We start from the raw sequence: 23,071 nt of genomic DNA, 5'->3' as shown, positions 1-23,071 counted from the left end.
AATAAATCTAAACTGAGCTTTGCCTGGGATTATGGTGATGGGAATGATTCCCTTTCCAATAGTCCAGTCTCTGCTCATAACTACACCCAGATTGGAAACTTCAGTGTTAACTTGACTATCAAAGCTGCCATTCCTGGTCCATGTAATCCAGCTACACCCACTCCAATCCATACAACACTTCTACCAACTCCCACCAGTGCTTTCACCACTACCAATTCCACTGGTAAGTAGGAATGTGACTGTTGATGTAATATGGAGCTTTCATGAGTGTCCTGTGCAGGGGCCCAAATCTCACATATTCTCATTAGGTTGTATATTCTCCATCTTTTCTTTGCAGGTAACTCCACAGATCTACCACCCACTGACACTCCTCAGCCCACTGAGATATCCAATGTTACCACTGGCCATACAACCGCTCCATATACAACCCCTGCTCCAGACTGCTTCATATACAGATATGGCTATTACATGAACAACATCACAATTGTCGGTGAGTTGTCTGCTGCTTCTACACTAATGTTGGTAATATAAAGGGCCTGGATCCTTACTACTTTACTGACTTTTAGATGGTATCCTTGAGGTCAACATCATTGAAATGACGAGTGTCCAAATATCCGCATCTCCAAGTGGGAGCTCCGTAATTGACTTTGTGGTCACTTGTGAAGGAAGGTATGTCTCTACAAATAGTGGCCATATCTGTAACACTTCTACTGCTGCTCCTTGTCTGATGACCACTGTTCCTTCAGCCTCCCTACAGATGCCTGTACAATAGTCTCAGATGACAGCTGCATGGTTCCCCGAGACATGGTGTGTGATGAAGTTCCAGCTTCTGCTCAATGCTTGCTGACCCTAAGAAGGGCATTTGAGCCAGGATCCTACTGTGTCAATATTACCCTGAGCGATGGTGCAAGTTTGGCTCTTGCCAGTACACTGGTGTCTATAGATGGTGGTAAGTGGCTCTGTACTGCTAATATCCAGCCAATGGCAGCTCCTGGTGTACAAACCAACGTACTTAAGAAGCTTACAAATGACTGGGTGAAACTTCTCTCCTTTTGTATTAGAAACATTTTGCTTGAAGTGAGTGACTATGCAGTTTATTCCAGTTAATAACTAAAAATATTTTTGGCCTTCTAAAGTGATCTTGTGTGACGCTAGATTGTGGGGGGCGTAGAGAGAAACCAACCAACCTGAGTGCAAACTAATCCCTACTAATTGTGTATAACTATTACCCCTTTTCCAGGGTCCACACAACAGTCGGTGTCTACAGTACTTATTCTTCTCGCTCTCGTAGCCCTTGTTGCTCTGCTGATCGGTGTTGCCTTGTACAGGTGAGTTTGTGTTCCAGCTCTTTATAGCGAGTCTGGGATTCACTTATTACCCAATCTTGTTTGGTTTTATCTGAGAAACTCTCTACAGTAAATTGTATAAGAATCTGACAAGTCTTGTTCTAGCTGCTGTAAACTCAGACCTGCGCTTCAGATGCCAATATTAAAAAAACAAAAAAAAAAATCAACCAGGCTCTGCAAATGGCAGATGGGGCTGTGTTGCCTGACATGCGCTATTCCTTGAATTATCACAGCCTCTATGCTCTTAATTCCTTTCTAGGAAATCTAAGGAATACAAACCTATTGCAAATGCATCAGATGGACGAAGCCGTCAAGGAATTGCTGTGTACTTCAGTCAGGTCAAAGATGTCTTCTTCAAACGAAACAATGAGCATGATCCTCTTCTGAAAAGCAAGGCTGCAATAATATAAGCTTCTGCTTCACATGTAAATGTCTGCCATGTTCTGGTATTCTGCTGTTTCATCTCAGGTGGTAAAGCTGTAGTCAATAAAGTTCTTAAAATATTTTCCTGTCTCTTGTAATCCATTGGTGATTCCTGTCAGTTCCACAATGTAACCTTAGTCTGCCCAAGAAGACACGAAGAGTTTATGGCTCTAACTCAGGATCTACTGCAGTCGGATGTTCTCTTAAGGTGGCTTTACACACGGAAACATCGCAAACAACATCGCTGTAACGTCACCGGTTTTGTGACATTATAGCGACATTGCAGTGTGTGAAACACATCAGCGACCTGGCCCCTGCTGTGAAGTTGCTGATCGCTACAAATCATTCAGGACCATTCTTTGGTCCATTGTTTCCCGCTGTGCAGCATGATCGCTAGAAAGTCTGTGTGTAAAGGGGACTTTACAGCGACTTCGTTAGCGACTTCCCTTTCAAAAAGCTGCTTTACAACGTCCCCAATGACTTACTAGGTCGTTCTGCAGGTCCGGATCGCTGTTGCGTCGTTGGCCAGGTTTGCCTATTTGACAGCTCACCGGCGACTTTGTAGCGATCCCGGCCAGGTTGGGATCGCTGGTGGGATCGCTAGAAAGTCTGTGTGTAAAGGGGCCTTTAAATATCACAGGCTGATATTTGGTGTCTATAGAGGGATGAAATTCTAATTTTCCTTGTATTTACTAAAGAAATCAACACTATTCATAAGAGGAGGCCTTAAATATTGGCAAGAAACTAAGGCCACTTTCAGGTTTTGGTTAGTGTTTTACCTCAGTATCTGTAAGCCAGAATAGGGAGTGGAGAAGTATAATAGAAATGTATCCACCATTCCTGCATTTTATTTTCACCCACTCCTGATTTGTGGCTTGGGAAATCTGAGCATAGCCTAAAGATGATCACTGCTTAGATCTGTAGGGTCACAGGTAACATAACGGGGGTCTACAGCCAGACTGGGGTGATAAGGGCCCACCGATAACATTGAGCTTGCGGACTCACTGTTCAGCTACATGCCAATATTACAATATCCTTAATCATAAATTGACATGTGCACTGAGTGGATGTGATGCCCCGGGATAAGGGGTACTCGGATCCGGGCCACTTCTGTGGGTATCATGGTGGCGTGACCCGCTCTGTGATCTCAGGCTCCACAGTAAGAAGGGGATTAGGTAAGGGAGATTGTCCGTGACGCCACCCGTGGTGTGGTAACGGAGGATTGCCGGTAAATGGATCCCGGGGATGGTGGTGGGCAGCAAGGTGGTGATTTCCCTCCACGGGTAGGGTGTTGGTGTCCCGGGACCCTGGTGAGATGGTGCAGGGGGGAGATGGAGACCGTCTGAGAGCTGTGCGCCCAGTTGGACCAGGGATGTTACTCACAGTTCGCTTTGCAAGGAAATTCAGTCAGGAATTAACCAGAAATTGCCGGTGTCTGCAGCCTTCGGTGCGGAGGGTGTTTTGGGGTCCCACACACGGTACAGCAGGATCCTGGTCTTGTTTTGCAGCCAGACGCTTCTTTCTCCTTCCTCAGTCGGGAACGGGGAGCCCACTCCCCCTGCAGTTATCCGGGTCACCCCTGGATACCGGCGGGCCACTACCCGGCCACCTCGGGCCCCTTCCTCACACTTCCCTTCCTTAGGCTGCTTTCACACTACGTTTATTTAACATGCATCCTGAACGTTTTTTTTAACGCAGAAACGGATCCAGTGCAAATGCGTTTTCATTTAATGCATTCGCAATGGACTCGCGTTAACATGCGTTCACCTGCATTTGCGTGCGTTATAGTGAGGATCCAGTGACTTGCAGTTTTTTAACATCTTTCAAAAATGCTACTTGTAGCATTTTTGAGCTGCGTCCAACTTCTGCAAATTGCTGGATCCTGACTAAACAACATGCAAACGCATGTGAATGCTGGCGTGCTGATAGGCAGGATCCTGCTTGCTCTACTGAGCATGCCCAGAACCAGTCTGTGTCTCTGTGTCTCTGTGTCTCTGTGTCTCTGTGTCTCTGTGTCTCTGTGTCTCTGTGTCTCTGTGTCTCTGTGTCTCTGTGTCTCTGTGTCTCTGTGTCTCTGTGTCTCTGTGTCTCTGTGTCTCTGTGTCTCTGTGTCTCTGTGTCTCTGTGTCTCTGTGTCTCTGTGTCTCTGTGTCTCTGTGTCTCTGTGTCTCTGTGTCTCTGTGTCTCTGTGTCTCTGTGTCTCTGTGTCTCTGTGTCTCTGTGTCTCTGTGTCTCTGTGTCTCTGTGTCTCTGTGTCTCTGTGTCTCTGTGTCTCTGTGTCTCTGTGTCTCTGTGTCTCTGTGTCTCTGTGTCTCTGTGTCTCTGTGTCTCTGTGTCTCTGTGTCTCTGTGTCTCTGTGTCTCTGTGTCTCTGTGTCTCTGTGTCTCTGTGTCTCTGTGTCTCTGTGTCTCTGTGTCTCTGTGTCTCTGTGTCTCTGTGTCTCTGTGTCTCTGTGTCTCTGTGTCTCTGTGTCTCTGTGTCTCTGTGTCTCTGTGTCTCTGTGTCTCTGTGTCTCTGTGTCTCTGTGTCTCTGTGTCTCTGTGTCTCTGTGTCTCTGCGTCTCTGCGTCTCTGCGTCTCTGCGTCTCTGCGTCTCTGCGTCTCTGCGTCTCTGCGTCTCTGCGTCTCTGCGTCTCTGCGTCTCTGCGTCTCTGCGTCTCTGCGTCTCTGCGTCTCTGCGTCTCTGCGTCTCTGCGTCTCTGCGTCTCTGCGTCTCTGCGTCTCTGCGTCTCTGCGTCTCTGCGTCTCTGCGTCTCTGCGTCTCTGCGTCTCTGCGTCTCTGCGTCTCTGCGTCTCTGCGTCTCTGCGTCTCTGCGTCTCTGCGTCTCTGCGTCTCTGCGTCTCTGCGTCTCTGCGTCTCTGCGTCTCTGCGTCTCTGCGTCTCTGCGTCTCTGCGTCTCTGCGTCTCTGCGTCTCTGCGTCTCTGCGTCTCTGCGTCTCTGCGTCTCTGCGTCTCTGCGTCTCTGCGTCTCTGCGTCTCTGCGTCTCTGCGTCTCTGCGTCTCTGCGTCTCTGCGTCTCTGCGTCTCTGCGTCTCTGCGTCTCTGCGTCTCTGCGTCTCTGCGTCTCTGCGTCTCTGCGTCTCTGCGTCTCTGCGTCTCTGCGTCTCTGCGTCTCTGCGTCTCTGCGTCTCTGCGTCTCTGCGTCTCTGCGTCTCTGCGTCTCTGCGTCTCTGCGTCTCTGCGTCTCTGCGTCTCTGCGTCTCTGCGTCTCTGCGTCTCTGCGTCTCTGCGTCTCTGCGTCTCTGCGTCTCTGCGTCTCTGCGTCTCTGCGTCTCTGCGTCTCTGCGTCTCTGCGTCTCTGCGTCTCTGCGTCTCTGCGTCTCTGCGTCTCTGCGTCTCTGCGTCTCTGCGTCTCTGCGTCTCTGCGTCTCTGCGTCTCTGCGTCTCTGCGTCTCTGCGTCTCTGCGTCTCTGCGTCTCTGCGTCTCTGCGTCTCTGCGTCTCTGCGTCTCTGCGTCTCTGCGTCTCTGCGTCTCTGCGTCTCTGCGTCTCTGCGTCTCTGCGTCTCTGCGTCTCTGCGTCTCTGCGTCTCTGCGTCTCTGCGTCTCTGCGTCTCTGCGTCTCTGCGTCTCTGCGTCTCTGCGTCTCTGCGTCTCTGCGTCTCTGCGTCTCTGCGTCTCTGCGTCTCTGCGTCTCTGCGTCTCTGCGTCTCTGCGTCTCTGCGTCTCTGCGTCTCTGCGTCTCTGCGTCTCTGCGTCTCTGCGTCTCTGCGTCTCTGCGTCTCTGCGTCTCTGCGTCTCTGCGTCTCTGCGTCTCTGCGTCTCTGCGTCTCTGCGTCTCTGCGTCTCTGCGTCTCTGCGTCTCTGCGTCTCTGCGTCTCTGCGTCTCTGCGTCTCTGCGTCTCTGCGTCTCTGCGTCTCTGCGTCTCTGCGTCTCTGCGTCTCTGCGTCTCTGCGTCTCTGCGTCTCTGCGTCTCTGCGTCTCTGCGTCTCTGCGTCTCTGCGTCTCTGCGTCTCTGCGTCTCTGCGTCTCTGCGTCTCTGCGTCTCTGCGTCTCTGCGTCTCTGCGTCTCTGCGTCTCTGCGTCTCTGCGTCTCTGCGTCTCTGCGTCTCTGCGTCTCTGCGTCTCTGCGTCTCTGCGTCTCTGCGTCTCTGCGTCTCTGCGTCTCTGCGTCTCTGCGTCTCTGCGTCTCTGCGTCTCTGCGTCTCTGCGTCTCTGCGTCTCTGCGTCTCTGCGTCTCTGCGTCTCTGCGTCTCTGCGTCTCTGCGTCTCTGCGTCTCTGCGTCTCTGCGTCTCTGCGTCTCTGCGTCTCTGCGTCTCTGCGTCTCTGCGTCTCTGCGTCTCTGCGTCTCTGCGTCTCTGCGTCTCTGCGTCTCTGCGTCTCTGCGTCTCTGCGTCTCTGCGTCTCTGCGTCTCTGCGTCTCTGCGTCTCTGCGTCTCTGCGTCTCTGCGTCTCTGCGTCTCTGCGTCTCTGCGTCTCTGCGTCTCTGCGTCTCTGCGTCTCTGCGTCTCTGCGTCTCTGCGTCTCTGCGTCTCTGCGTCTCTGCGTCTCTGCGTCTCTGCGTCTCTGCGTCTCTGCGTCTCTGCGTCTCTGCGTCTCTGCGTCTCTGCGTCTCTGCGTCTCTGCGTCTCTGCGTCTCTGCGTCTCTGCGTCTCTGCGTCTCTGCGTCTCTGCGTCTCTGCGTCTCTGCGTCTCTGCGTCTCTGCGTCTCTGCGTCTCTGCGTCTCTGCGTCTCTGCGTCTCTGCGTCTCTGCGTCTCTGCGTCTCTGCGTCTCTGCGTCTCTGCGTCTCTGCGTCTCTGCGTCTCTGCGTCTCTGCGTCTCTGCGTCTCTGCGTCTCTGCGTCTCTGCGTCTCTGCGTCTCTGCGTCTCTGCGTCTCTGCGTCTCTGCGTCTCTGCGTCTCTGCGTCTCTGCGTCTCTGCGTCTCTGCGTCTCTGCGTCTCTGCGTCTCTGCGTCTCTGCGTCTCTGCGTCTCTGCGTCTCTGCGTCTCTGCGTCTCTGCGTCTCTGCGTCTCTGCGTCTCTGCGTCTCTGCGTCTCTGCGTCTCTGCGTCTCTGCGTCTCTGCGTCTCTGCGTCTCTGCGTCTCTGCGTCTCTGCGTCTCTGCGTCTCTGCGTCTCTGCGTCTCTGCGTCTCTGCGTCTCTGCGTCTCTGCGTCTCTGCGTCTCTGCGTCTCTGCGTCTCTGCGTCTCTGCGTCTCTGCGTCTCTGCGTCTCTGCGTCTCTGCGTCTCTGCGTCTCTGCGTCTCTGCGTCTCTGCGTCTCTGCGTCTCTGCGTCTCTGCGTCTCTGCGTCTCTGCGTCTCTGCGTCTCTGCGTCTCTGCGTCTCTGCGTCTCTGCGTCTCTGCGTCTCTGCGTCTCTGCGTCTCTGCGTCTCTGCGTCTCTGCGTCTCTGCGTCTCTGCGTCTCTGCGTCTCTGCGTCTCTGCGTCTCTGCGTCTCTGCGTCTCTGCGTCTCTGCGTCTCTGCGTCTCTGCGTCTCTGCGTCTCTGCGTCTCTGCGTCTCTGCGTCTCTGCGTCTCTGCGTCTCTGCGTCTCTGCGTCTCTGCGTCTCTGCGTCTCTGCGTCTCTGCGTCTCTGCGTCTCTGCGTCTCTGCGTCTCTGCGTCTCTGCGTCTCTGCGTCTCTGCGTCTCTGCGTCTCTGCGTCTCTGCGTCTCTGCGTCTCTGCGTCTCTGCGTCTCTGCGTCTCTGCGTCTCTGCGTCTCTGCGTCTCTGCGTCTCTGCGTCTCTGCGTCTCTGCGTCTCTGCGTCTCTGCGTCTCTGCGTCTCTGCGTCTCTGCGTCTCTGCGTCTCTGCGTCTCTGCGTCTCTGCGTCTCTGCGTCTCTGCGTCTCTGCGTCTCTGCGTCTCTGCGTCTCTGCGTCTCTGCGTCTCTGCGTCTCTGCGTCTCTGCGTCTCTGCGTCTCTGCGTCTCTGCGTCTCTGCGTCTCTGCGTCTCTGCGTCTCTGCGTCTCTGCGTCTCTGCGTCTCTGCGTCTCTGCGTCTCTGCGTCTCTGCGTCTCTGCGTCTCTGCGTCTCTGCGTCTCTGCGTCTCTGCGTCTCTGCGTCTCTGCGTCTCTGCGTCTCTGCGTCTCTGCGTCTCTGCGTCTCTGCGTCTCTGCGTCTCTGCGTCTCTGCGTCTCTGCGTCTCTGCGTCTCTGCGTCTCTGCGTCTCTGCGTCTCTGCGTCTCTGCGTCTCTGCGTCTCTGCGTCTCTGCGTCTCTGCGTCTCTGCGTCTCTGCGTCTCTGCGTCTCTGCGTCTCTGCGTCTCTGCGTCTCTGCGTCTCTGCGTCTCTGCGTCTCTGCGTCTCTGCGTCTCTGCGTCTCTGCGTCTCTGCGTCTCTGCGTCTCTGCGTCTCTGCGTCTCTGCGTCTCTGCGTCTCTGCGTCTCTGCGTCTCTGCGTCTCTGCGTCTCTGCGTCTCTGCGTCTCTGCGTCTCTGCGTCTCTGCGTCTCTGCGTCTCTGCGTCTCTGCGTCTCTGCGTCTCTGCGTCTCTGCGTCTCTGCGTCTCTGCGTCTCTGCGTCTCTGCGTCTCTGCGTCTCTGCGTCTCTGCGTCTCTGCGTCTCTGCGTCTCTGCGTCTCTGCGTCTCTGCGTCTCTGCGTCTCTGCGTCTCTGCGTCTCTGCGTCTCTGCGTCTCTGCGTCTCTGCGTCTCTGCGTCTCTGCGTCTCTGCGTCTCTGCGTCTCTGCGTCTCTGCGTCTCTGCGTCTCTGCGTCTCTGCGTCTCTGCGTCTCTGCGTCTCTGCGTCTCTGCGTCTCTGCGTCTCTGCGTCTCTGCGTCTCTGCGTCTCTGCGTCTCTGCGTCTCTGCGTCTCTGCGTCTCTGCGTCTCTGCGTCTCTGCGTCTCTGCGTCTCTGCGTCTCTGCGTCTCTGCGTCTCTGCGTCTCTGCGTCTCTGCGTCTCTGCGTCTCTGCGTCTCTGCGTCTCTGCGTCTCTGCGTCTCTGCGTCTCTGCGTCTCTGCGTCTCTGCGTCTCTGCGTCTCTGCGTCTCTGCGTCTCTGCGTCTCTGCGTCTCTGCGTCTCTGCGTCTCTGCGTCTCTGCGTCTCTGCGTCTCTGCGTCTCTGCGTCTCTGCGTCTCTGCGTCTCTGCGTCTCTGCGTCTCTGCGTCTCTGCGTCTCTGCGTCTCTGCGTCTCTGCGTCTCTGCGTCTCTGCGTCTCTGCGTCTCTGCGTCTCTGCGTCTCTGCGTCTCTGCGTCTCTGCGTCTCTGCGTCTCTGCGTCTCTGCGTCTCTGCGTCTCTGCGTCTCTGCGTCTCTGCGTCTCTGCGTCTCTGCGTCTCTGCGTCTCTGCGTCTCTGCGTCTCTGCGTCTCTGCGTCTCTGCGTCTCTGCGTCTCTGCGTCTCTGCGTCTCTGCGTCTCTGCGTCTCTGCGTCTCTGCGTCTCTGCGTCTCTGCGTCTCTGCGTCTCTGCGTCTCTGCGTCTCTGCGTCTCTGCGTCTCTGCGTCTCTGCGTCTCTGCGTCTCTGCGTCTCTGCGTCTCTGCGTCTCTGCGTCTCTGCGTCTCTGCGTCTCTGCGTCTCTGCGTCTCTGCGTCTCTGCGTCTCTGCGTCTCTGCGTCTCTGCGTCTCTGCGTCTCTGCGTCTCTGCGTCTCTGCGTCTCTGCGTCTCTGCGTCTCTGCGTCTCTGCGTCTCTGCGTCTCTGCGTCTCTGCGTCTCTGCGTCTCTGCGTCTCTGCGTCTCTGCGTCTCTGCGTCTCTGCGTCTCTGCGTCTCTGCGTCTCTGCGTCTCTGCGTCTCTGCGTCTCTGCGTCTCTGCGTCTCTGCGTCTCTGCGTCTCTGCGTCTCTGCGTCTCTGCGTCTCTGCGTCTCTGCGTCTCTGCGTCTCTGCGTCTCTGCGTCTCTGCGTCTCTGCGTCTCTGCGTCTCTGCGTCTCTGCGTCTCTGCGTCTCTGCGTCTCTGCGTCTCTGCGTCTCTGCGTCTCTGCGTCTCTGCGTCTCTGCGTCTCTGCGTCTCTGCGTCTCTGCGTCTCTGCGTCTCTGCGTCTCTGCGTCTCTGCGTCTCTGCGTCTCTGCGTCTCTGCGTCTCTGCGTCTCTGCGTCTCTGCGTCTCTGCGTCTCTGCGTCTCTGCGTCTCTGCGTCTCTGCGTCTCTGCGTCTCTGCGTCTCTGCGTCTCTGCGTCTCTGCGTCTCTGCGTCTCTGCGTCTCTGCGTCTCTGCGTCTCTGCGTCTCTGCGTCTCTGCGTCTCTGCGTCTCTGCGTCTCTGCGTCTCTGCGTCTCTGCGTCTCTGCGTCTCTGCGTCTCTGCGTCTCTGCGTCTCTGCGTCTCTGCGTCTCTCCTAGCAGATGCTTGTAACCAAAGTAAATATCGGATATCCAAGCAAGTATACCCGATGTTTACCTTGGTTACGAGCCTCGCAGCTGTCAGATGCCGGCTCCCAGTCTGGCACGTTTAGTTCCCCTCACTCCCGATCACATGACTCCAATGCCCGCCCATAAACATCCAGTGACAGGATCCTGCAAAATAAGACATGCGTTTGCATGCATTTCTTGCTGTAAAAGCAGGATCCGCTTTTGCAGCAAAAAACCGTTCAGGACGCATGTTAAAAAGACGACGTAGTGTGAAAGCAGCCTTATAGCAGCCAGGAGCTAGCTCTCCTGGTCTGCTCTCTTCACACTCCCAAACTCACTCTGCCCCCCCCCCCCCCCTCCCGGTGTCTGTCCTGCTGCACTGGTGTGGGATCAGGTTACCAAGGAGGAGAATGGCCTGCACTTTGATGGCTTTTGCAGGCTCTGACACCCTGGTTTTGCCAGGGCATCAGATATACCATTGGTGAAGCCACATAATGGTCCAAGATGTAAGAGCCCAGTTTCCACCACAAAAAAAAAATAAAAAAATTGTTATGAACCACTGGCCAGCAAAAGCTACAAATTCTGTTCTTGTGGGTCCTTCTATGTGACAGACAATACCTAAATGACACAATTTTAAAAACTGCACACCTCAGTGTTCAAACATTCAAGAAGTTAAATCCTTTGGAATGTGGAAGGAAATTGTGTTTTTCCACAGGATTGCTTAAAGGGAACCTGTCACCAGGATTTTCCCCTAAAAGCTGCAGCCACCCCCAGTGAGTATATGTATATATAATATATTATATATAATCTCCAGAATGTGGTGTACATAGGTCTAGTATGTGTGTGTGTGTGTGTGTGTGTGTGTATATACACACACCTGTTGCCACAGGGTACTGCACCTCACCAGAGGTGCAGTATTCATCCTGGGTAAGGAGGTCATTGCCAGTAAACCACCACAATTCACCAAACCATAGTTAGCCACTGCCCAAGTCTCTACACTAGCCCAGTCCTGGTGAGAGGGCAACTATCACTAATGTAGTGGACCCTCTGCTCACTAGTTCAGGAACCAGGGGGGAGGAGCTTGACACTGGGGAGCAAGGCAACACACAGCAACCAGGAAACAAGTGAGATGCAGGAGGACAGTCGCTGAGGGGAGAGCTGTGCCATAGCTCCTTGTTGACTGGGCACAGACTATAGGGTGCAGAGCCCTAGACTGGTGGGCACATTACATCCTGCCAGCAGATCTGCTGGGCAGAGGATTTAAAGTCTTCTGACCTACACACAGTATCTGGGGCACAGAAGCATATATAGCAAAGGGTCGTGACTATAGGGTGGCCCCCATCTATGGACTTGCGCTGCCTGCTATACGGGAAAGAAACCATTCCCAGGACTTGGGTTTAAGCGTACCGTCAAGCCGCAGGGAGGAAGGACTCACTGAAAGAAACATCGGTTCTGAACTATCCGGGACCGCCTGGAGCCCATGACAGCAGAGTCCGGCAGTCCAAAGGTGGTGACCTCTCACTGAGTAAAGAAATTTAACTGCAACCCCTGTGTCATCCCTGTGACAGCCTGTGGAGCGCTGAATGAACCTAGCTGCACTATCTCCGGCCCTAAGAGGAACCTCCTTGTAGTGGCAGCTCCCATATTATAGTACCACACCACAGGTAGCGTCACAAAGAACTACTATACCAATCATACCCATCTCCTTTTTTTTTTATTGACACAGATGGGGTCACGGAGCCGAGCCAGGCTGCTGTGACATCCCAAACAGACACCAGCTCTGCTCTCAGTAGGGCAGATCAAAGTGCACATGCGCATTAGCAGGCTCTATGTGTTCAGGCAGAGACTAAGCCGCGATGAGCGGTGATGTCACTTAGGTTAGTTGCAGTCACAGCTGGAGGTTCAAACAGTCCTCCACAGGTAACCAGACCCCAGATGACCTCAATGAACTCTCAAAGAAAACTGTGGGGTTATTTGCCAAGAGATGCAGATTTCATGCAGAAAATTTTACACCATATTCCTGCACCTAATCTACAGCTCCTGGCAAAAAAAAACGCATCACTACCACATGTAGTATGATGCGGTAGTGATGCGGGTTTTTGCCATTAGGTGTATATTGGGTGCATATTGGGAATATGGTATAAAAAAATTCAGCACCAAATCTGCATCTCTTGGCAAAAAATGTACAAAAACAGTTTTGATGCAGTTTTCTTCCAGGAGGTGCAAATTTGGTGCTGAAATGTCTGCACCAGATTTTAGCACCAAATTTGCACCTCCAGGCAGAAGACTGCACGCAAATGGCATGAAACTCGTTTTTGTGCATTTTTTTGCCTAGAGATGCAAATTTTGTGCTGAAATGTTTACACCATATTCCTGCACCCAATCTACACCTCTGGCAAATAACCGCATCATACCGTATGCGATAGTGATGTGGTTTTTTTTTTACCTAGGCTGCAGTGGCCTCTGATGTCCAGTGTTGTCACGTCAACTCCCGGAATTGGAAATTGACCCGATATCACTGAGGTGGGCCCCAGTCTCACTGAGTGACTGGGCTGTGGGCGGAGTTTCACCGCATTGCACAACCCAGCACTGCACATGCTTGCGGCACTCTGTTAATGAAAGCAGTGATGGAGAGAATGTGCACAATGCTGGGATGTGACGTGCGGTGAAAGATTGAAGTGAAATAGTTAGTAAAAGAGGTGTGCCAAAGTTATTTTGATCTATATCAGAAATGTATTAGGCACATGCACCTTACTAAATCTGACACATGATTTGTGCTGTCTGTCCTGCAGAAATCATTTCTGATATAATTTCCACCAGAAACTGAGACCGGAAACTGCTCAGTGAGAAGATACAATTGGGATAGATAAGATATACTGTAACAAGAGAAGATGTGGTATGGGGATCAGATGAGGGGTACAGAGCGGGAGATGGGGAGACAATGTGCTGAATTGAAAAGGTGATAGAAAATGGAAGAGACATTCTACAATCTTGGAATAACCAAATGTGTACACAGCCTTTATGAAAATGGGACAAGCATGGCAATAATCAAAGCTGGGCCACAATTGCCATTATTTGTTTTCTTCCCAAAAAAAAAAGCCTGAAAAAGCGCTCAGAAAGCTTCCTAAGGCTATGTGCGCACTAGAAATGTGAAGTTTCTCAAGAAAATTTCTTGAGAAACTTCTGGGAGTGAAAGATTTCCGGACCTCCGGAAAAAATCCGCACCAAGTCCGCATGCGGATTTGCCGCGGATTTGCCGCGATTTTTCCGCGGGTGGTTCCCTGCGGATTTTGCAGGCTGTACTGCCGAAATCTGCAGGGTACCTGCGGAAAAGAATTGACGTGCTCATTTTCTCAAGAAATTTTCTCGAGAAATTTTTTTCTCATAGAATTTGCTGGGAAATGTCTGCACAAAGATTGCAGACATTTCTCAAGAAATTTCCGCGGCAAATCCGCGTGTAAATCCGCGGGTAAAGCGCACTAGTGCGCACAGAGCCTAATAAAGGGAATCTGCCAAAAAGTGCTTCGGAATATGTTGGCGCTATATAAATATAGTTATTTATTATTAGCAGTTAAAAGACGCTTGCAAACAATTCTGAAGGCATTTTCTGCTTGGAAGACACACCATTCTTTACAACAGAAGTTTTGGGAGGGTTTCCAAATGAAAAAATGCATTTTACTGAATGTTTAATAGACTTCATAAAGCCTAGCAAAAATGTACAACAAACACATCCCCCCCCCCAAATAAATAAATTAGGAGAGGTCTGACAAAAAAAGCCAAACTGCAGGAGCATCAGCTGTGTTGTTTTTTCTTTACTTTTTTTTTCCTTTTTATTAAGACCACCATAACAAATACATCAATATCTTCCCCTGCAACATCTTTTCATTTTCTTTTAGCATTGACTTTAAAGCAACATAAAAAGCTGAATGTGGACATACGCCACAAATGTAGATTTACGCAAGAATTTTTTTTATCTATAAAAACTCCAGGAGACTTCACATGATTTTTTGCGTCACCTCTATAAGGCTACTTTCACACATCAGTTTTTTTCCATCAGGCACAATCCGGAAAAAAACGGATAAAAATGATCCGGCGCCGGATCCGTTTTATCCCCATTGATTTGTATTAGAGCCGGATTTTGCCTGATGGCCTTGCGTTGCATCCGGCTTTTACCAGATCCTTCGTAATTGGCTAATGCGGCGGCCGAATGGAACGTTTCTTGTAACGTTTTTTGTCTCTGATAAAAAAACGCATCCGACACGATACAGTGTGATTTACAATGGAAGTCTATGGACGCTGGATCCGGTGTAATGCGGCAAAAAAGACGGATGCGGCCGCCGGATCCGGTTTTTTAAACTGATCATGCTCCAATTTATTGTAAAAAACGGATCCAGCAAAAAAACGGACGAAACTGTTGCAAAACCGGATGCGCCGGATCCGTTTTTGACAGATCAGGTATACCGGATTCATCAAAAAAAGGATCCGGCACATCCGTTTTTGCATATATTGTGCCTGATGGAAAAAAACTGATGTGTGAAAGTAGCCTAAACTACACTGACAATTTGTGGTACATTCCTGATGGAAAAAAAGTCTTAACTGAATGTAGCATTAAAAAACGTAGAAAAAGTGTGAGATTCTTGGGAGTGACTCAGAAGCACATGAGCAGACATCTCTCCCTGATCCCATCACATGATGGGCCTGCAGCTTCTCATATACAGGAGGAGGGATCAGGGGATCCACTGCTGGTTCCTGCAGCTGGGACTTGTTGGACACAATTTAAATGCTGGGGTGAGATCCCTGAGCAGCTCAGTCAGTGTTCAGGATGCTGCAGGCAGCAGTGCAGGGGCTGGTGGTGCTCTGCCTGGTCTCAGGCATCCAGGCAGGAAAAAGTAAGTGAGGGGTTAACTGGTTTGGTTGTTAGAAACTTTGATACAAGATCCACAATGTATATTCTAGACTGAGATGCTGAGTAGTCAATAAAATGGACAAGGATCTGTACTGGGCTGCTGGCTATCTACAGATCACTAATAATTGCCCTGTTGTGGCCACACTGGGGCTTACTGGTTTCTACAAAAAGTCATTGTGTATCTGTAAAGGCCCCTTTACACACTGACTTTCTAGCGATCCCACCAGTGATCCCAACCTGGCCGGGATCGCTACAAAGTCTCTGGTGAGCTGTCAAACAGGCAGACCTGGCCAATGTCGCAACAGCGATCCGGACCTGCAGAACGACCTAGCTAGTCATTGGACGTTGTAAAGCAGCTTTTTGAAAGGGAAGTCGCTAACTAAGTCGCTGTAAAGTCCCCTTTACACACTGAAACTTTGCTGCACAGCGGGAAACAAAGGACCAAAGAATGGTCCTGAACGATTTGTAGCGATCAGCAACTTCACAGCAGGGGCCAGGTCGCTGATGTGTTTCACACACTGCAATGTCGCTGGGGAGGTCGCTATAACGTCACAAAACCGGTGACGTTACAGCGATGTCGTTTGCGATGTTGCAGTGTGTAAAGCCACCTTAGGGGCTAATAACTGGCACTGTAAATAACTGATAGCTGTCTAATGCCCAAGGTGTGTGTGTGTGTGTGGGGTTTTTTTTATAAAAACAATTGATTATTCTTATCAATTGTACGTGTGAAAATGAGCCACTTTGAAGCAGATTTCTGATCTCAGCCTCCCTTCATGGGTAACCTTTCTGTGACTACAGATTCTTCCCATTACTGAGGGGTTTAAAGCTGGTGACCATAAAGGTCTATGGATCTGTCACTTCAAGAACCCTTGCAGCAGTAGGTCTTGAAATGACACCTTGAGCAGGTTTTGCTGCAGCAAAAAAGAAAAATGTGAATATACCCCCAGTGTCTAGTATTGAATTATGAAACTAAAAAAATCTAATTTATATATAGTATGTTGCTGCTGTGAATCTGAGACCTTTTTAAATGCAACACAAATTTCTGTGATCTTGTGGCAATAACTTGTACATCTGTAGAAACTCTGCCTAATAAGGGACTATCAATGGAGTCTTGTTCGTTCTTGGGCTGGGAGGGAACTTCATGAAAATGGCATATAGTGCTCAGGTGACCTAAACCTGGTGTTGTCTCCTCTAACCAGGTTAGAAGACCTGTCTCCTCCTTGTACCGCCTAATGGCTGGTGTATGTAGCCTCTGTTTGCATACATCTGATGAACTTTCCCAACAAACCTTCAAGCTGGATTAATGGTTTGAGCATAAACTGGACATTCGTCTCTTGAGCTTAAAGAAGTTATTCAATACTTTAACAGCAATGTCTGATCACCCAGGGTACAACACCTGGTACCCCCTCACTGATCACTCTGTTCTCAGTGATGGCGTCAGCAGGGGACCAGAAATGCTCAGTTCCGGGGGGTGCCCCGTCTTCTGATAATGGCTGCAGACAGACACTGCACATCTACTACTCACATCAATAGGAGGTGCATGTGCGGTACCCGGCTGTATCTGTTATCAGAAGACACAAACTCTGGAACTGGACACTTTCAGCCATCTAAAATAAAAGAAATCCAGCTCAAGCATCATGACTAAGAGTGAAACGCATTGATTGCGCTAACCATGAGTTTGCTGTTTGATGCACTATGATTGAATAAAACAACAAAGTTTGAGCTGGGATTTTTTTTTTTTTTTGGCAATAGTAAGGCCAAATACTGGGTTCCATACTGAGGGGGAATATGGTGAGCTGGACTTCATACAAACCTTTTTGGCCACCAGCACAAACCAGCTGATCATTAGGGGTACCGAAGCAAGGCTGATGAGACATTGATGACATATCCCAAGGATACAGGAGGAGGAAAAGACACTAAAGATTGGAGCTAGCACAACCTGGCGTAATGATAAAAGGCAAACCTTTATTAAATAATCCCAAGGTATACGTCATCAATGTCCAAGTAGTAGACAACCTATTTAACTAGTTCATGGGAAATTATGATGCTGTTGAATGAGCTGCTACATGATCATTTATCCTTAGCCTTGTAGACAAAAAGTCCACAGGACCCATCATTGGTGCCATCTAGATGACACTGTTATCTCAAACTTCTTAGCCATGGCTTGTATCATGTCTTCAGTCTTTTGATCCAGAACTAAATGTCAAAGTACACGACTTGAAGGGTAAGCTAATGTACATTAATGGCACATGTTTTGGCCTGGAGTCCCTGCTGAAGGCACAATACAGATTAGATGGTGGCAATTGAAGTATGGCACTATTGTAATGATGGCTTAGCACCTTCTTAGTATAACCAGTTGTAAAGAATATACAGAGCAGTTAAGTATGTGAATGTTCTATGTTCAACTGAACAGGGTTTCAGGATGTAATGGAGTTTGGAAGGAAATCTGGCTCTACAGGTCCCAGTAACCATATTGCTGGCTGGTCTCCTGATACCAACTCTTGGGATGAGAATCTCTACCCTGCCTGGAAGTCTGGTGACTCTAGATGGGAGAACTGCTGGAGAGGTATTATGCGAGATGTACGCATGTCTCCATTTCACTGACAATTACTCTCAATCATGCTGCCTTAATGTTTTCTGTCTAGGTGGCAAAGTGGTGGCATTGCTGACCAGTGACAGCCCTGCGCTGATAGGGTCAAATATCACATTTGCTGTGACCCTGCAGTTTCCCAGATGTCAGCAAGAAAATGATGATGGGGACATTGAATATGAAAGAGGATGTGGAAATGGTAAATGCAGCTTTACAATGTTAGATACTGAATCCTGGCATAAGGTCACGTAATATCTTTGTCCTTCTAGTTTCCTCCAATTCCCTGGACCAATATGTGTACAACTGGACCAAGTGGATGGACTTCTGTGATGAAGGAAACTGCAGTTTTTCCAGCAGCTTTCCAGATGGCAAACCATTCCTACATCCCCCGCACTGGAGACGACACAACTTCATTTATATCTTCTCCACCCAAGGTAAAGGTTGTGCTGCTTTTTTTTTTTTTTTAAATAAACAGCTGACATCTTAAGGCTTGACTGCAGTATTGTAGAGTCTGCACCTTGTACCTCCAACCACCACATTACCTATCCAGCTCGCCTCCCCAGTAAACGACAGAACCATTTTGGATTATGGCCAAATTGGCCTTTATTATAACAAACAATAATAACTTAACATGAATGGTGAGGTTATTGGAGCTCCAAAACCTGGCAAAACCATTAATCAAGGAAAAACAACCAGCATTGCCACCAGCCGCAACCACAGGCTTGGGGGCACCACTATTGCCATAAAACATAGCCAACCACACAGACTCCCAGGGACCCCACCCTGAAGAACCCCAAATTCGCCAGGCAATTTTACCAAAAACTGACCAAAAATGGGAGGTTACATCCACCAGATGTACCCCCCCCCCCCCCCAACCAACCAGAATTTTTCCACCCACTCCATGAACCCCCTCTCCCCCGCACGCCGAAATGACCCAATAACCATTCACCCCACCAAACCATTTTAATTACATAAACAACCCTGTCCATCATGCCTTTGTACCGCTCGGCCGCAGCTGAGCCGTTCGGATCCGGGCTCGTTGGTGGGTGGCTCCAGCGCCTCCGGACCCGGGGTCCTTTCGCTCTGAAAGGGGATGCTGCCGCTTTCGGTGGGGGGGTTAGGTAGGTGCACGGCCAGAGCTGTGCTTGAGTTCATGACGCCACCCACGGGATGTGGTGAAGGTAGACACCACCATTGCAGTTGCGGGGCACCCGGGGGAGATGTTCGTACAGCCAGATATTAACCCCCTCTGTGAGCAGGAATGATGGCCCCCGGGACCCGTTGGGGATAGCTGTGCAGGGCGATGTGCGCGACCGGAGGGTACTGTTGTACTCACTGTTATTGACACACAAGTCACTGGTAAACAAAGTTGATGGTGGTCGGTGCCTGCAGCTGGCTGCGATCGGGTCCCCCACCCAGATGGTGGTCTCTGCCATTCTCCTGCACCGTGTTGTGTAGATGTAGACTGCCTGCGCTTCAGCTACGGGAGTCCGCTCCCCGGCTGTGCATGTGTCGGGAGAGCCCGTTTGTCCGCAGACGCTGGCCCGTGGGATCTCTGTCTGTGCGGTGGCTTTCTATCCCCCTTGGTGGGCTGTTGTCTTCAGTCGGGACTTGGGTGGGAAAGGACCTATAGTCCAGACCGCAATCAGTAAATTAACTCAGTCCAGTGGATTCTGGACCTTGTTTCAGGGTCTGAGTTACCAAACCAACCCCCCCACCTGTGTGCTCCGGTTTCCGAGTCGGTTCCCCGGGTCAGTACCGGCAGGCCACTCCCCTGTCCCGGTTCCACCAAGCCGTCTTCCCGGCTCCTGCAGGCAGAGGCCTCCGCTTGCCTGCTAGCCAAGGTGTTCGGGCTACGACCCTCACACCTGTCAGTTCGTCACAGGCCTGACCTCCTCCACCACTCACTGACTACAATTGTACTGCTGTTTCCTGCCTCAGGCCCTCTGAACTCCTCTGTGGGCGTGCCAACCACCTGGCTCCACCCCCCTGGTGTGTCCATCAAGCACTGATGGAGATGACTAGGGTTTTTGTGGTTGGCTGATGACTCCTCCTTTTTAGGGGACAGGTGTAGTGCGGGGGTCTACCTGTGACTACCTGGCTAGTCCAGGGCGTCACACCTTCAGCAATGGTGCCAATTGTGGGCCACCCCCTTATCTGGACCTTATATATTCCCCTATTACTGATAACCACCCCCCCCCAGCCTGCAAAAAAGCTCTGCCAGTAACCCCTAGTTTTCCCTCCAATTCTGAGTCATGGGTCACTTCAGATTGCTCTGCTTAGGGCTCGGTTATACCTATAGCCAACATTAAAGAACTTTAGTCTGGGGGCCTTGTGATCTTGATAAAAATGTCTTACAGGGATTGTCCAAGAAAAAAAAAGTCCTTCCCTATCTATAGGAGACATGATGGTAACTTTTGAATTGTCTGATCACTGGTACTAACAAGCAAAATGGGGCTTCTTTATCGCTGTTGTATAATGAAGCGTCAGGTCAGATTCTCCACTGACTTTTTCTGGCAGTCGGGCATCTGATCTGATGCTTTATGTATAGGGATAAAAATTCCATTCTGCTGATCAGTGCAGGGGGCAGCAGCCAGAAACCACTGATCCAGAGATCACTTATCCCCTGGACTGGTGAGAGGTTGTCTGAAGGAACAAACTACCTTGTTTTAGGCTTTATTTTTCTTACTACTGAATTGCATTGTCAGATCACTTACATGATACATGTGCATCTCAATAAATTAGAATATCATCAAAGTTAATTTCAGTAATTAAATATACAAAGAGAAACCATATTATATAGGCATTACACAGATCTATTTCAATTGTTTACAGCCAATGAAGAGACTTGATGTCATTTTAACCAATATATAATCACTTCAGACTGTGCAGGTTGGGGTGATCCCACTCCCCTAGAATGCTTAACTTGTACTTGCTGTAGCTGACTCCTTAGTTTGCAAATTACTGGGGACTTTCTTTCTTTGCTCAGGCCAGTATTACCAAATGATGGGGCGATCTTCTGCCATTTTGTCCATAAATACTACAAACATCACAGCCGGCACACAAATGATTGACGTCACTGTCTTCAGAAGAGGTTACCAGAAGCATTACCCAGTTGAAAAAGCGAGCAGTAGTTATGTAGTAACCGGTAAGTTGTGAAGTAGTGTGCACAGGAACCGAAGAACCCAGTCTAGAAACTTGGTGATGGCTGATGCCTACTAGGATGAGGACACATACAATATCCTTAGGCCCTGTGCACACTGCATTTGTACCCACGTTTTTTGCTGCAGAAATTTCTTGCAAAAAATGGTTGTTTCTGCACACATTCCCCACAAAACCTCTGGGGAAAAAAAATAGCTTTATTTATTTTTTTTGTGCAGATTTTTCAATTGTTTGTTTTTGGTGTAGATTTCACTCATACTTTTTGCTGCATTTTCCCTGCCAAGAGATGCTGATATTTCTTCACCAAATACTCAGCGTGTGCACTTATCCTTAAAGTAAAAAAAAATCAGTTACAAATGGTCAGTCATGGAAGATGTATAGTGCCCATAAGGCACACTGCTGTACTGATTAATTGCTCTGTAAACTGAATGCTGGGGCTTTCATAACCATACTACATGGATGGTCACCACTGCCTTTTTTTTTTTTTTTTTGTATTCTGTTAACAGGTTTGTTGTATTTCAAGAGCAGCATGATGTAGGGAAGGACCCTGATCCCAGTGATGTCACTTGCTGGGTGCTGTGCTGTTTCCACAAATCCTTGTTTTATCGGTAGATCATTGTCTTGTCCCCTAGTCCTCCTACTGTGTAGGCCCCACAATCTGTTAGCTTTGTGTACTTTAGGCTCTGCATTTAAAGCACTGCTAGATCTGATCAGAATTTTTTTTTTTTTCTTCTTATATAACTTGTTTAGATCAAATCCCATTTTATGTGAAGCTGTCTCAAAAGAATGACAAGAATTCCTCAGACAACATCTTTATTAAGGATTCACCAATCACCTTTGACGTCCGAATCCATGATCCAAGCCATTATCTGAATAAATCTAAACTGCGCTTCGCCTGGGATTATGGTGATGGGAATGATTCCCTTTCCAATAGTCCAGTCTCTAATCATAACTACACCCAGATTGGAAACGTCAGTGTTAACTTGACTATCAAAGCTGCCATTCCTGGTCCATGTAAACCAGCTACACCAACTCCAATCCATACAACACTTCTACCAACTCCCACCAGTGCTTTCACCACTACCAATTCCACTGGTAAGTAGGAATGTGACTAATATTGATGTAATATGGAGCGTTCAAGAGTGTCCTGTGCAGGGGCCCAAATATCACATGTTCTTATGATGGGGAATATACAGTAACCTTTCTTTGCAGGTAACTCCACAGATCTACCACCCACTGACACTCCTCAGCCCACTGAGATATCCAATGTTACCACTGGCCATACAACCGCTCCATATACAACCCCTGCTCCAGACTGCTTCATATACAGATATGGCTATTACAAGAACAACATCACAATTGTCGGTGAGTTGTCTGCTCCTTCTACACTAATATTGGTAATATAAAGGGCCTGAGTCCTGAATCTTTTACTGACTTTTAGATGGTATCCTTGAGGTCAATATCATTGAAATGACGAGTGTCCAAGTATCCGCATCTCCAAGTGGGAGTTCTGTAATTGACTTTGTGGTCACTTGTGAAGGAAGGTATGTCTCTACAAATAGTGTCACTATCTGTAACCCTTCTACTGCTGCTCCTTGTCTGATGACCACTGCTCCTTCAGCCTCCCTACAGATGCCTGTACAATAGTCTCAGATGACAGCTGCATGGTTCCCCGAGACATGGTGTGTGATGAAGTTCCAGCTTCTGCTCAATGCTTGCTGACCCTAAGAAGGGCATTTGAGCCAGGATCTTACTGTGTCAATATTACCCTGAGCGATGGTGCAAGTTTGGCTCTTGCCAGTACACTGGTGTCTATAGATGGTGGTAAGTGGCTCTGTACTGGTAATATCCAGCCAATGGCAGCTCCTGGTGTACAAACCAACGTACTTAAGAAGCTTACAAATGACTGGGTGAAACTTCTCTCCTTTTGTATTAGAAACATTTTGCTTGAAGTGAGTGACTATGCAGTTTATTCCAGTTAATAACTAAAAATATTTTTGGCCTTCTAAAGTGATCTTGTGTGACGCTGATTGGGGGGGGGGGGTGTAGAGAGAAACCAACCAACCTGTGTGCAAACTAATCACTACTAATTGTGTATAACTATTACCCCTTTTCCAGGGTCCACACAACAGTCGGTGTCTACAGTACTTATTCCTCTCGCTCTCGTAGCCCTTGTTGCTCTGCTGATCGGTGTTGCCTTGTACAGGTGAGTTTGTGTTCCAGCTCTTTATAGCGAGTCTGGGATTCACTTATTACCCAATCTTGTTTGGTTTTATCTGAGAAACTCTCTACAGTAAATTGTATAAGAATCTGACAAGTCTTGTTCTAGCTGCTGTAAACTCAGACCTGCGCTTCAGATGCCAATATTAAAAAACAAAAAAAATCAACCAGGCTCTGCAAATGGCAGATGGGGCTGTGTTGCCTGACATGCGCTATTCCTTG

At 49.6% G+C, this 23,071-nt stretch overlaps 2 protein-coding genes across 2 annotated transcripts; both read left to right on the top strand.

The window, feature by feature from the left end:
• Nucleotides 1–3: 3 nt before the first annotated feature.
• LOC142282326 (protein QNR-71-like) lies at nt 4–1,828 on the top strand (the record flags this gene model as incomplete). The annotated part of the gene is made up of 6 exons (XM_075332970.1): nt 4–223; nt 338–490; nt 567–669; nt 747–949; nt 1,241–1,328; nt 1,606–1,828. Coding segments are annotated over 6 exons (918 nt in total), but the record flags the coding sequence as incomplete, so codon positions are not given.
• A 12,888-nt stretch (nt 1,829–14,716) lies between these two features.
• Nucleotides 14,717–22,839, top strand: LOC142282327 (protein QNR-71-like). The gene is made up of 10 exons (XM_075332971.1): nt 14,717–14,860; nt 17,291–17,443; nt 17,523–17,666; nt 17,737–17,901; nt 20,457–20,615; nt 21,380–21,724; nt 21,842–21,994; nt 22,071–22,173; nt 22,251–22,453; nt 22,748–22,839. Exons 1-10 carry the CDS (start codon nt 14,794–14,796, stop codon nt 22,837–22,839), a joined length of 1,584 nt encoding a protein of 527 aa, XP_075189086.1. The 5' UTR covers nt 14,717–14,793.
• The last annotated feature ends 232 nt before the right edge of the window (nt 22,840–23,071 follow it).

This window comes from Anomaloglossus baeobatrachus, unplaced genomic scaffold (assembly GCF_048569485.1).
Source record: "Anomaloglossus baeobatrachus isolate aAnoBae1 unplaced genomic scaffold, aAnoBae1.hap1 Scaffold_5072, whole genome shotgun sequence".
In the NCBI taxonomy this organism is placed as follows: Eukaryota; Metazoa; Chordata; class Amphibia; order Anura; family Aromobatidae; genus Anomaloglossus; species Anomaloglossus baeobatrachus.
The sequence above is the reverse complement of the archived record's forward strand: the minus strand, read 5'-3'. Positions and strand labels throughout refer to the sequence as shown.

Bases quoted from the DNA above. Each gene is read 5' to 3' on its own strand.
- LOC142282327 (XM_075332971.1), top strand. From the start codon at position 14,794: ATGCTGCAGGCAGCAGTGCAGGGGCTGGTGGTGCTCTGCCTGGTCTCA. The intron at 20,616-21,379 runs GTAAGTTGTGAA...TAACTTGTTTAG, and splicing joins CAGTAGTTATGTAGTAACCG to ATCAAATCCCATTTTATGTG. The intron at 22,454-22,747 runs GTAAGTGGCTCT...CCCCTTTTCCAG, and splicing joins ACTGGTGTCTATAGATGGTG to GGTCCACACAACAGTCGGTG.